This window comes from Nyctereutes procyonoides, unplaced genomic scaffold (assembly GCF_905146905.1).
Source record: "Nyctereutes procyonoides isolate TBG_1078 unplaced genomic scaffold, NYPRO_anot_genome, whole genome shotgun sequence".
Taxonomy (NCBI): Eukaryota; Metazoa; Chordata; class Mammalia; order Carnivora; family Canidae; genus Nyctereutes; species Nyctereutes procyonoides.
Window position 1 is genome coordinate 7,023,178 of NW_026575043.1, and position 12,852 is coordinate 7,036,029.

The 12,852-nt window shown below is 38.6% G+C and overlaps 1 protein-coding gene across 5 annotated transcripts in view; it reads right to left on the bottom strand.

Moving 5' to 3' along the window:
- CDKAL1 (CDK5 regulatory subunit associated protein 1 like 1) overlaps window positions 1-12,852 on the bottom strand; it is a 636,452-nt gene that overhangs the window by 453,015 nt on the left and 170,585 nt on the right. For all 5 annotated transcript variants that reach the window (XM_055322912.1, XM_055322911.1, XM_055322910.1 and 2 more), the window contains one exon: window positions 5,106-5,202. In XM_055322912.1, coding sequence (XP_055178887.1) covers window positions 5,106-5,202 — 97 coding nt within the window. The remainder of the gene's footprint in view (window positions 1-5,105; window positions 5,203-12,852) is intronic.

Below are 12,852 nucleotides of genomic sequence, written 5' to 3' on the forward strand. Positions count from 1 at the left end.
TCCCCTAACACAACTTCTAACTAATGAGTCAAAGTATATGTGTCAAAGTACATCTCAGCCTTAAGAGGGGATTCTCAACTCACCAATCTCCCTAAAGTCTTCAGGACCCATCCCACCACATTTTCTTGGAGAAGGGATGTTCTAGGCTTAAACCAGGTTTCATTAAGAACTGGAACATAAGCTCTGTAAGGACAGAGATCTTGGATGATTTTCGATGCTGTCGTGTTCCTAGCACCTGCAACAGCAGCTGCCACATAACTGACCCTCAGTAAGTACTTATTAAAGGAAAATTGATGTGGCAGCCCTGGGATTTGAAGCCAGGCTTCTTGAGCTCTGCAATCTATTCTTCTTTTTTTCTATTAGACTTTAACAGAGAACTTGGAGCTTTCCAGCTGACTAATCTAAAAGAAACTTTCTTGCCAACAAATGAGCTGAACAGAAGGAAAGGAACATCCAAAAGGTATAGTCACAAGATCCTGGAACTACCTGCAGCTGGACACAGAGTAACCAAAGTAAACAAATAACAGCAGTGATTGAAAAAATGACATTGCATGAAAACTCATTCCAAGGTGGATGGTTAACCATAACTATTTGCCCCAAGACATGTGAAATTTTTCACTCTGAGATAAAATGTTTCAAGATCCTGAAAAAAAATTTTTAAAGATCCTGATTCTGTACTAGTTACCTATAAATACACATATTCTAGATATTAAGTAAAATTTCATTTAACCATTCAAGGAAAGAAGTTTTGGTTATAAAAAAAACCTTTTTATCCAAGACATGGATGTTTCCAAATCTTTTCTCTCTCCTTTCCAAACATAAAAAAATTAGACATTTTTGTGCTCCAGCAAGGGAAAAGTACAGATTTTACAGCCACCAAAGCCAGTTCTTCTGAACCCAGAGGTTGGTAGGCTTTGATATTCTGATTTTTTTTTCATTTGCCACCACACAAATAATATTAATTACAACTAGATAGTTTCAGGAGACAGTAGGAAAGATGATAATAACATGCCCAGGGTCTGACAACTGATTGCTATGTGCCCTCACTGCCTTGTTATCTCTGATTATGAAAACAAATTAAATGTCCCATTTCTAGAGGCTGATATTGATGGAAATTCACATGTTACAAGGGTAGTAACATCCTTCTTAATTATTAAGTATCTTCTTTTTTACAGGCTTACTCCATAAGTACTTGCAAACATAGGGATAATATGTCTTTTTTAACTCAGGTGTGTAGAAAGTAGCTTGTTCCCCACTGATCCCCACCTCAAGGCAGCTTTTTATTTCAATCACTTTGTCAAAAGAACCGACACACCCTCTCTGTATTGTGGGGTGACACAGACAAATGCTAGCAGAGAGCAGAAGCCCAGAATGTAGTTACATGGGTTCTTCTTCCACTTCTATTAAAGCCATGAGTCTCAGGTACTCTCTGAGGGAAATTTTGTGAAGGAGTAAGTTTTTACTTCGTCTGTTTAAAAAAAAAAACAAAAAACCTGCAATATAATCCCTAAAACCAGTTTCCTACATCTATGAATTTAAACATTTTTTAGGGATCCCTGGGTGGCGCAGCGGTTTGGCGCCTGCCTTTGGCCCAGGGCGCGATCCTGGAGATCTGGGATCGAATCCCACGTCGGACTCCCGGTGCATGGAGCCTGCTTCTCCCTCTGCCTATGTCTCTGCCTCTCTCTCTCTCTCTCTCTTTCTCTCTCTCTCTCTCTCTCTCTCTGTGACTATCATAAAAAAAAAATTTAAAAGAATAAAAAAATAAACATTTTTTAACACTTCAGAATTTTTTTCATCTAAATCAATATAATCCATTTCTTTACTTCAATTAAACTCACTATATTTCAGAAGGTTTCTGTTTTTGTAGCAATTCTAAAAATTATCTTCAGAAATGGGTCTTTTCAGATACCAATTATAGATGATTTTGGTTTCCTTCCCCAGATTTTTTAAAATTTTAGGTTCTGTGGACATGACTTTCACATATAAACAGTCAGTTTGATAAATGTTATATTGCTGCAAAAAAATTGCTCTATAAAATGATGTTTACAAAGAATGATCTTATAATTTAATAGTTACACTAAATGCTGAAGATGTAATTAGAATACAACTCAAACTATGTTACAAATAGTGCAATTTCACTTTTGGAAACTTTTCACCACATACTGATTTGAAATTAAAATAAAAAGTCTTTTGTGGGGGGCACCTGGCTAGCTCACTTGGAAGAACATGTGACTCTTGGTCTCAAGATTGTGAGTTCAAGCCCCACACTGCATATAGAGATTACATTTAAAACAAAAGGGGATCCCTGGGTAGCTCAGCAGTTTGGCACCTGCCTTTGGCCCAGGGCGTGATCCTGGGGTCCCGGGATCGAGTCCCACGTCAGGCTCCCGGCATGGAGCCTGCTTCTCCCTCCTCCTGTGTCTCTGCCTCTCTCTCTCTCTCTCTCTCTCTCTCTCTCTCTCTCTCTCTCTCTATGTCTATCATGAACAGATAAATAAATCTTTTTTTTTAATTTTTATTTATTTATGATAGTCACACACAGAGAGAGAGAGAGAGGCAGAGACATAGGCAGAGGGAGAAGCAGGCTCCATGTACCGGGAGCCCGACGTGGGATTCGATCCCGGGGTCTCCAGGATCATGCCCTGGGCCAAAGGCAGGCACTAAACCGCTGCGCCACCCAGGGATCCCTGGATAAATAAATCTTAAAAAAAGAATAGTCATATCACTTTTTAAAAAATTAAATAAATAAAAAATAAAAAAATAAAACAAAAACCGCAGGGGAAAAATAGTCTAGAGGAGATAAGCAAAGTCATAATTATTGTATTTCAGTGATGGATTATGAATATTCTTTCTCTTCCCATTTTTAAATATGTGATCTATAGTTAGTTCTCCAGTTGTAAAGAAGCAAAATACATAAATCTAAAGAATGAGATTGGATGGCAGAACAAAAAGATGCTAGATTAAATGGGGAGGTGAGAGAGGTTACTTGCCAAAGCCATGAGTTTGTATCATCCCTGAAGATCAGCTTCCCCATTAGCAGCACTGGAGATGCTCCCTCAGAACCTCCCCTACTTCCTAACATATACTGAGCTCTTAACTGCACACAGTGGAGTTCAGAAAAGTGTTACCATAATGTACACAGAGAACAGGATTTGTTATACTAAAGAAATTATCCTATTCCAATAACTTAACTCCTAGAGATGAAATCTGAGATGAATCCTATGCTTTTGCACATTCCATCCTAAAACAGAATTCTAACGAGTTTCCTATTTCCCTAACACAGCAGGACTATGTTTATGGAGAAAGTTAGTCTCACATGAGTAGATAACTCAGGAGTCCATATTCATGTCATTCCTTAAACCAAGAGTAATGAAAAAGTAAACAGACAAATGGTGAAAACAAACTAAACTTCTCAAACATTCAGGTTCTGTTTAACACAAGAATGTTTGTTCAAAGATTATTGAATTTTCTAGTGGGCAAGGACTTGACAGCAGAAAACAAGTTCATTACACTGAGAATACAGTATTAAAAAAGTTGTCAATAGCAGGGCACCTGGCTGGTTTAGTCGGTAGTGCTTACAGCTCTTGATTTCAGGGTAGTAAGTTCAATCCCCAAGTTGAACATAGAGATTACTTAAAAAAAAAAAGCTGTCAGTAGTAAATCAAATACAGAAAAATCCAATGAATCTCATTCCAGATGCCAATTATTCACATAATTTTTCTCTGAGGTTACTATATTTTCATACATTTTTATAAATTAATATAGCCCCCCCCCTTTTTTTAAAAGAAGATTACTGAGCATATTGAGTACAGCCCTAGTAGGATGGTAGGAAGGATGAAGCACCACCATGTGGTCAACGGATACTGATGGAATGCTAACCACTTGTGGGCACTCTGTGACTACCAATGGCCACATAAAGTAAGACAGATGACATGCGGTAGTCCCAAGGATGCTAAGAGCAGGAAGACTCATTTAGTCAGTCACAAAACACTCACTGAGTGCCTACTGTATGTTGGGCATCACAGGGAAGGTTGGAGAAACATGATCAGTGTTTAAAAGCAGACTGAAACGCAGTCACTGTTAATTTAGCAATTTAAGTGGCAAGGTGGCCTTTATCAGACAATTATAAATAAGTAAATGTAAAATCATAACCCTGTGAGATGCTGAGAGAGCAAATGACAGGGGGTCAGAGGGGGCGTCCCAGGATGGGCAACGGGTGGGGCTGCAACTGGGGGGGTGCAATATAAGGGAGGTGGCAGATTCCCAAAAAAACGCATCTATGTACTAGGGAGATGACAAGGAGTTCAGTGGGATGAAGAAACAACAATGATATGGGAAGAAAAATGGTAATGGACAGGCAGAGAAAGGCCAGGTATTAACAAGGGACTTAAATTATGTACAGCTTGTCGTGTTAGGGTTTTTTTTTTAATAAGATTTATTTATTTATTTGACAAAGAGCCAGAAAGAAAGAAAAAGTACAAGCAGGAGGAGTAGCAGAGGGAGAGGGAGAAGCAGACTTCCCGCTAAGCAGGGAGTCCAATGCAAGGCTCCATTCCAGGGCTCTGAGATCATGACCTGAGCCAAAGGCAGATGCTTCATGAACTGAACCACCCAGGCACCCTGGTATATTTTTTTTTTTTAAGTGAGAGAATCTAGAACATGTTTTTGTGCTACAGTGAAAATGTTACAGAGACATGACAAAATTTCAGCAGCAATGGGGGAAGTATGATGAGGAGACATAGTCCCAAGTGCAACATAGTTTGTAAATAAAACAGGAAGAACAAATCTGGGACCCCTGGGTGGCTCAGCAGTTGAGCTGCCTTTGGCTCAGAGCGTGATCCTGGTGTCCTGGGATGGAGTCCTGCATCGGGCTCCCTGCAAGGAGCCTGCTTCTCCCTCTGCCTATGTCTCTGCCTCTCTCTCTCTCTCTCTCTCTCTCTGTGTCTCTCATGAATAAATCTTTTTAGAAAGAAAAAGAAAGAAAGAAAGAAAGAAAGAAAGAAAGAAAGAAAGAAAGAAAGAAAGAAAGAATCAAAATGTGGATCCATTACATGTTTCAATAACATAAGATTTTCTTTTTTCCCCCATCATGTAGAGCTTACCCCTATGATACTCAGTCCCTTAAAGTAGTCCTGCCGAGGCTGGGCTTGAGGAACACATCCAGCTAGCACTATTTTCTTGTTCTCCTCTTGAGCTTTTCTAAAAGATTGAAGAAAAAACAGTTTGATTGTTTTGCTCACAAGTGTACTCTTAGAAACTCATGTTAGTGCATATAAACTGTCCAAATCCTAACAAGCCTTTCTACCATGAAACTGGATTTTCTAACAACTGCTAAAAGAGAAAATATTATAATAAGACTCCTGTACTACACATCTACTGATCACACCATTAGAGAATACAACAGCCATCCAACCTGACCATGTCTTTATCATCCCATTACAAAAGCAAAAACTTTATACAGAATTCTCAAGGATATAAATCATGCTTAAAAGCCACTTTCCAGTTAGCCATTCAATTAAGTTATTTTAAATATTAATGAAAATGTACCTAAAACCCATTCTATGACTTTCCAGGAGTTTGACCACTATAAAAGTTAAACATACTTTTAAAAATTCTAACAGAAGTCTAAAAAACAGAAGGTATAATATCCCTTCTCTCCTGGGAATTCACACATCTCCCCACTTCTGCTCCCCAGGTACTTATGCTTAAGCATTATAGGGTGCTTATGCTAACTGCCAGCCCAGCCCTCACATATGTAAATATAATGTGTAACTAGACCCATGTTCAGTACTTACATATAAGTATGAAACTACATTTTGCTTTACAAATACCTTTTTCCTTTCACATCTTTACATAACCATCAATCTTATCCTTTTTACCCATCACAATGTGGATATACTATAGCTTAACTATTATTCTTATCGGGAGTTAGGTTGTTTCCAATCTTTCAGTATTAAAAATGATTTTACAATGAGCATGTGTATACATACATATGTACATATGTGGATAGATAGATATCTTTGATTATTTCAGAAAGTGTTTCTGGGTTGTGGAAATCCACAGGTGAAATCTATGCTAAGATGTCTACTTATTTCCCTAGCATAAATGCTAAAAAGTAGAAACGCTGATTCCAAGGTCAACATGGCTGGTTATTAAGCACATCTTTACTTAGGAAGGGGTTGGGATATATTTTATACATTACTCCCTCATCTGGCATTCACATATACAGTAAACACTGACTGTGTGCCAGAAAACAGTGGTCAATTCAGTGGTGCTGGAAATCTTTTTCTAGAAACTATTCACATCCTTTGCCCATTTTAAAATGAAATTTTCAAGTCTTCAACTCTTTTTCAAGTACATGGGTTTTGGGGTACAGTGATGCTTTGTTTCCTTTTTTGTTTTTCTGGATGCTGGGGTACACTAGGCTTTATGCACCAAATTGTGTTCCTGGCCCCCCTGGCAATCTTTACCTTTCTAAACTGAGGAAGTTAAGAGTATGAGCAGCCCAATTTCAAGACATATCCAAGAGAATTACTGCCAGGCTCTACCACCTGGTTTTACTTTTTTATTAGTACCATGCACATCATTGTACACAGTTTTCTGGTGGTAAATGCAAAATACCTTATCAAACAAAAAAATAATTTTCCATTTACATTAAGAATCTATACGAGGAAGTGACATCTGGCTTCCTCAAGAATTTTAGCTATAATACCTAGAAACATGGCAAACATCCAAGAGAGTCTGTGAGGTCACCAACAATTACATTCAAATTAAAAGGCCTGCCTCCTATAATGTGACTCATTTTCTTTTTTTTTTTAATAAATTAATTTTTTATTGGTGTTCAATTTACCCACATACAGAATAACACCCAGTGCTCATCCCGTCAAGTGTCCCCTCAGTGCCCGTCACCCATTCACCCCCACCCCCCGCCCTCCTCCCCTTCCACCACCCTAGTTCGTTTCCCAGAGTTAGGAGTCTTTATGTTCTGTCTCCCTTTCTGATGTTTCCCACACATTTCTTCTCCCTTCCCTTATATTCCCTTTCACTATTATTCATATTCCCCAAATGAATGAGAACATACACTGTTTGTCCTTCTCCGATTGACTTACTTCACTCAGCATAATACCCTCCAGTTCCATCCACGTTGAAGCAAATGGTGGGTATTTGTCATTTCGAATGGCTGAGGAATATTCCATTGTAGACATAAACCACATGTTCTTTATCCATTCATCTTTCGATGGACACCGAGGCTCCTTCCACAGTTTGGCTACTGTGGACATTGCTGCTAGAAACATCGGGGTGCAGGTGTCCCGGCGTTTCACTGCATCTGAATCTTTGGGGTAAATCCCTAACAGTGCAATTGCTGGGTCATAGGGCAGGTCTATTTTTAACTCTTTGAGGAACCTCCACACAGTTTTCCAGAGTGGCTGCACCAGTTCACATTCCCACCAACAGTGTAAGAGGGTTCCCTTTTCTCCGCATCCTCTCCAACATTTGTTGTTTCCTGCCTTGTTAATTTTCCCCATTCTCACTGGTGTGAGGTGGTATCTCATTGTGGTTTTGATTTGTATTTCCCTGCACATCTAAGACATGATGTTGTGAATTTAAGAGAACACAGTAAAGAAGACATGCTCTTTGCACCCAACGAGCTTATGGTTTATAATGGACGAGATGTAAAAGAACATCAACAACACAGCATCAAATAAAATGCCTCTAGTGACAGAAAGACACACAGGCAACATATATATCATGGGGAACAAAAGAGTATATAGACAGAAAAAGATAGTACAAGGCTTCCAAACAAACTTGGGGGGATTTTTAAGGCAGACAGTAGGAGGAGAAAGAAGAATTAAGAGGCAGAGAAACCATCAGGCAACTGTTATAGCATGGCAAAAGACAAGAAGGTTAAAAGTAGGAGGGAAGTACTGAACTACAGAATTCATATATATTATAGAGACTGGAAAGCTTCTATTATGGAAGGAGATTTAAGAAAGAGGCTGAAGAGTTTCTATTTAAGTTAGTGGGCAATGGGGAAGTGTTTGGCAGCAGTGTGGACATAGAGTGGAACCAAACTTGAAGAACATGACAATGGTGGCAAGATATAAAATGAAACACAAGGGAAAAGAAGCTAAGAGGTAAGAAAAAGGGATGTGACGACTGAATGCATGTGGAAGATAAAAAAATTAAAAAAATAAAAATAAAAGATTAAAGGAAAGGAGATTAGTTTTCTTGCTAGAATATACTTGAGGAAAACCCCAAGGAAGTTCAAAAGTCTACAAGGGATCAGCGAACATCCTACAGAAAAAGCGACATAGTCAATACTTTATTTAGGCTCTGCTACTCACAGGTCCTCTGTTGGAAGAGTTTTAATTCTGTCACTTTAAAGCAAAATCAATCGTACATAATACGCAAGTGTGTGTGTGTGTGTGTGTGTGTGTAGCATCTGCCAATAAAGCTTCATTTACATAAATAGGCAGTAGGTCAAATTTGGCTCAAGAAAGCAGCTGGCTGAGTAATGAGATAGAAGGCAACAAATTCACATAGAAAACACTAAATCTGAGGTTCCACTAATGCCCATCAAGTTTCTGGAAATTCGAGTCACCGGCTGGGAAGGAAGCTGGGGGGAGATTTTGGAAACATTCTCTAATAATGTGACAGTTGATAACAGTGCATAGAACCTAGTGGTGTAGAAAGAATCCAACTGAATACAAAATTTTAAGCCTCTTTAGAGATGAAGAAACATTTCCACAGAATAAAAAGGTTGGTATGAAAAATAAAAAGGAGGTAACATTACCACCAACCACTATATTCTAATGACAATAATAATCACAGCTAGCATTTACACAGCATTTCACCAAGTTAACCATTATATAATTAGCTACGTAACATATCTGAAAACAGCACAGCCAATATGTTATAACAATCCAGGACAAATGTTATTGTTTTTGTTTTTTGAAAGATTTTATTTATTCATGAAAGAGAGAAAGAGAGAGGCAGAGACACAGGCAGAGACACAGGCAGAGGGAGAAGCACACTCCGTGCAGGCAGCCTGATGTGGGACTCGATCCTGGGACTCTGGGATCACACCCCAAGCCTAAAGCAGACGCCCAACCACTGACCCACCCAGGCATCCCCAGAACAAATGTTCTGATGACATAATAAACACTAAATCAGGTCATAAAGCAGTCCAAGGCTGATTTTAAGGGAGTAAGCAGAACACCAGAGAATTAAGAGGAAAAGTTCAAAATAGAGATGCTTGAGTAATTTACTTAGAATATTATTTCATGCTTTTACTGAATATGGATTTAAAATGCTAGGGTAGACCAGAACTATAATCAAAGCAAAAATCATAGCCCTGTTATGGAATATTAATGTCACATTTTATATGTGACCAAATAAAGTAGGAAAACTTTTAACCCAATTTCTCTGAATCCTCTTTTTCTAAACATTCCCTTCTTACATCCTGTTCTTTTTGTTTAGTGAGCTTTGTTCAGGTTAATAGAAGCCTGTAAAACAATTTCTTGAGAAACATACCCAACACAGACACATTTTTAAAAGCTTTTGTCCTTCATAATATGAATGCTGGTAACAATAACACCTTAAGAAACTTTAAAGTAACATGAATCTCTAAAGTCCTCATTTTAGATAGCCTTGAAATATTAATTAAAACAAAAATTACATGTAAAGCTAACTCAATATAATTCTTATTTTCTTGAAACATATTTCTAAATTAGAGACATACCCTTGACTAGAACACTAACTTGAGTAATGCAGAAAACATGTAGAAATCCTTCCCTCTTTTCTGCCAACTACTAAATACAAAAATAATTTGTACAGAATCTTAAAATTCACAGAAGCATAGAAAATAAAGATGGCATGTCATTTACTTTATTTCACCAAAGAGATGAGGAGCCACTGGCTGGCTCAGCTGGTTAAACATCTGCCTTTTGCTCAGGTCATGATCTTGGGATCCTGGGACTGAGCCCCACCACGTAGGGCTCCCTGCTCAGCGAGGAATCTGCTTCTCCTTCTGTTCCTCCCCATCCCACTCATCCTCTCTCTCTTAAATAAATAAAATCTTTTTTAAAAAGAGAGAGAAAATTGAGATTCAATAAGATGTAATAACTGTTGCCCAAAGTCCACCACTTTGAGTTAGTGCTGGAGCTGGAATGGATGCTTAAGATTCACTGTTCCTTGAAGATCAGATCTCAGGACATAAATCAAACTTGGGTTTTGATTGTGTAATAAAAATCAGAGTAAATGTTTTTTTAATGAAAACAATACAGAAATTTATAGGGATTATAACACATCGAATGTCTTCAAAATAGAAACACAGTATCTGACAGTTCCTGTTTCTCTGAATTCTGCACACAGTCTAATTGCAGAGTAATACACTCCTGGATACATCAAGAAAAACACAGTTCTCAACAAATAGCAGGTAGGCAAGAAATGTTGCTTCTCTCTTCATGTTCTTTTCTCCTCTTCCTTACATCTTTCCTGCAACTCGATGCTCAATCAATATAAAAATATTCGTAATAATAACTAGGTCTTCCAATTTTAGTGTATGTGCTACTGAAGCACGCACAACAATGACTAGGTCTTCACCCAAAGTTTTCTTTCATGAAAAAATATTTTGTAAATATATATCTGACTTTTACAGTTTTTTTTTTTTTTTTGAGGGGGGATAGGGAGGAGCAGAAGAAAAGGGAGACGGGGAGGATATTAAGCAGGCTCCAACACCCAGTGCAGAGCTGGAGCTCACAACCCTGAGATCATGACCTGAGCCAAAATAAAGAGTCAGAGTGCCTGGGTGGCTCAGTTAAGTGTCTGCCTTCAGCTCAGGTCATGATCCCGGAATCCTGGGATCAAGCGCCACATCAGTCTCTCTGTTCAGCAGACAGTCTACTTCTATCTCTTGTTCTGCTTGTGCTCTCTTTCTCGCTTGCTCGCTCACTCTCTCAAATAAATAAATAAAATCTTAAAAAAAAAAGTCGGACACTTAACTGACTGAGCCACCTGGGCACGCTTAATTTTTATGTCTAAATGCATACTGATATACTCATAAAAACTCTTCCTCACAATAGCACTAAAAAGAGAGTCATATTAATCTGTTTCTGTACAAAGCAAGCACAGTCTTCACTACTCTGTATGTAAGTATCCTCTGTACTTAAATATTCAAGTAAGAGAACATTTATTGTATATATTCATAGTTAAGCAAGTAGTCATGTGAAACACACAAAAATATTTCAGCAAATAAGGATTTATGTGCGTGATAAACTTCAAAAACCACGATGCCTTTTCTAATTTGAAAACAGCAGTCAAGAAAGAAGTAGCCTGTAGCAATGCCACTGTCTACCCTCATAACTACTGTCAGGACTTTGAGAGACTTTGAGAGTTGGGCCAGGGGCTGCCAAAAGTTGAAAATACAGTTACTCTAAGACTTGATGGGATTTAACCATCTGAAAAAAAAATCATCCTAACATGTATTCAAATATATAACTCAGGATAGTTGCAGACATTTAAATCCAAAGTAACTGGGGGTATAGTCTCGGGATCTCAAGAATCAATTGTATTTTAACTAAACAAAAACTAGAACATAAGAACACATTTTATGCTCCATAAGAAGGAATGTTATAGAAAGGGTTGTAGTCTTCACTGCAACCCAGAAGAGTCCAAAGGGGAAAAATTTCTCAAAATCTGTAACAGTGGCAAGCAGAGCAGACACCCGAGGCAGATGATCACAGACAAAACAATCATGTCTTCAAACTGTATCTAGGCACAACAAACCACACTGATGAACTGGCCATACAAAACCAGTCAAGAAATTCCCACGTGAGTTCAGCTTCAATGGGTTTCCTTTATGATGCTTACTACCTGGACAAGTTCCTGAGTTCACCTAAAACTTCTATCAATAAAGTCAGTAATTCAGCATTTCATTTATTCATTCTGTCACTCCTTCACTCACCCACACCAAGACACACACAAAAAAAGAAAGATAAAAAGTCCCTGATGTCCAGCAGTTCACAGTTTAGTGAGAAGAGAAAATGGGCTTTAGAGCCCAGGTTCTTTTGCACAGAGGGGAAGAATGGAAATCTGGAGGTGACAAGGAGAACTGTGAGTAGCCCTGTGGGAGAATCACCATGCATCCCTGCAGAGAGACTCCAGGGTACTTTTTTCAACAAAGCAGGGCTATGTAATCCTGATTCCCAAAGAGGTTCCTGAGGGGTGCAGTCAGAGATGCAAGGAGGCTAAGCAAAGGGTACCATAGTCTTCCTCCTCATCCTCCACTACAACCTGCTACTGTGTGTTTATGTGCTTCATGTATCAAAGACCTGTGAAAGATTTTGTTTGAAGAAATGATTTTGTGTTTTTAAATTTAAACAAACGAACAACAACAAAAAAAAAGGTGAGCATAGCAAACAGATTTATTCTCCTGCCAAGGACACAGACTTTTGTTAAGAGGTTAAGGATAGGGCAGCCCCAGTGGCACAGCGGTTTAGTGCCGCCTGCAGCCCGGGGTATGATCCTGGAGTCCCGGGATCGAGTCCCGCATCGAGCTCCCTGCGTGGAGCCTGCTTCTCTCTCTGCTTGTATCTCTGCCTCCTCTCTCTCTCTCTCTCTCTCTGAATAAATAAATAAAAATCGTAAAAAAAAAGAGGTTAAGGATATAAGGAAAGTTGGATTATAGAAAAGGGAATTTCAGTGAGATGTGTACACAAGTTTTTAAAAGAAGCTATAAGACAAAAGTGATAGGGGGAATGGGGTGAGACCAAAGACAGGAGAGTCTGAGAAGAAGCAGGAGGAAATCAGAAAATGGGTGATATTCTTGCACACTGGACAAAAGACTAG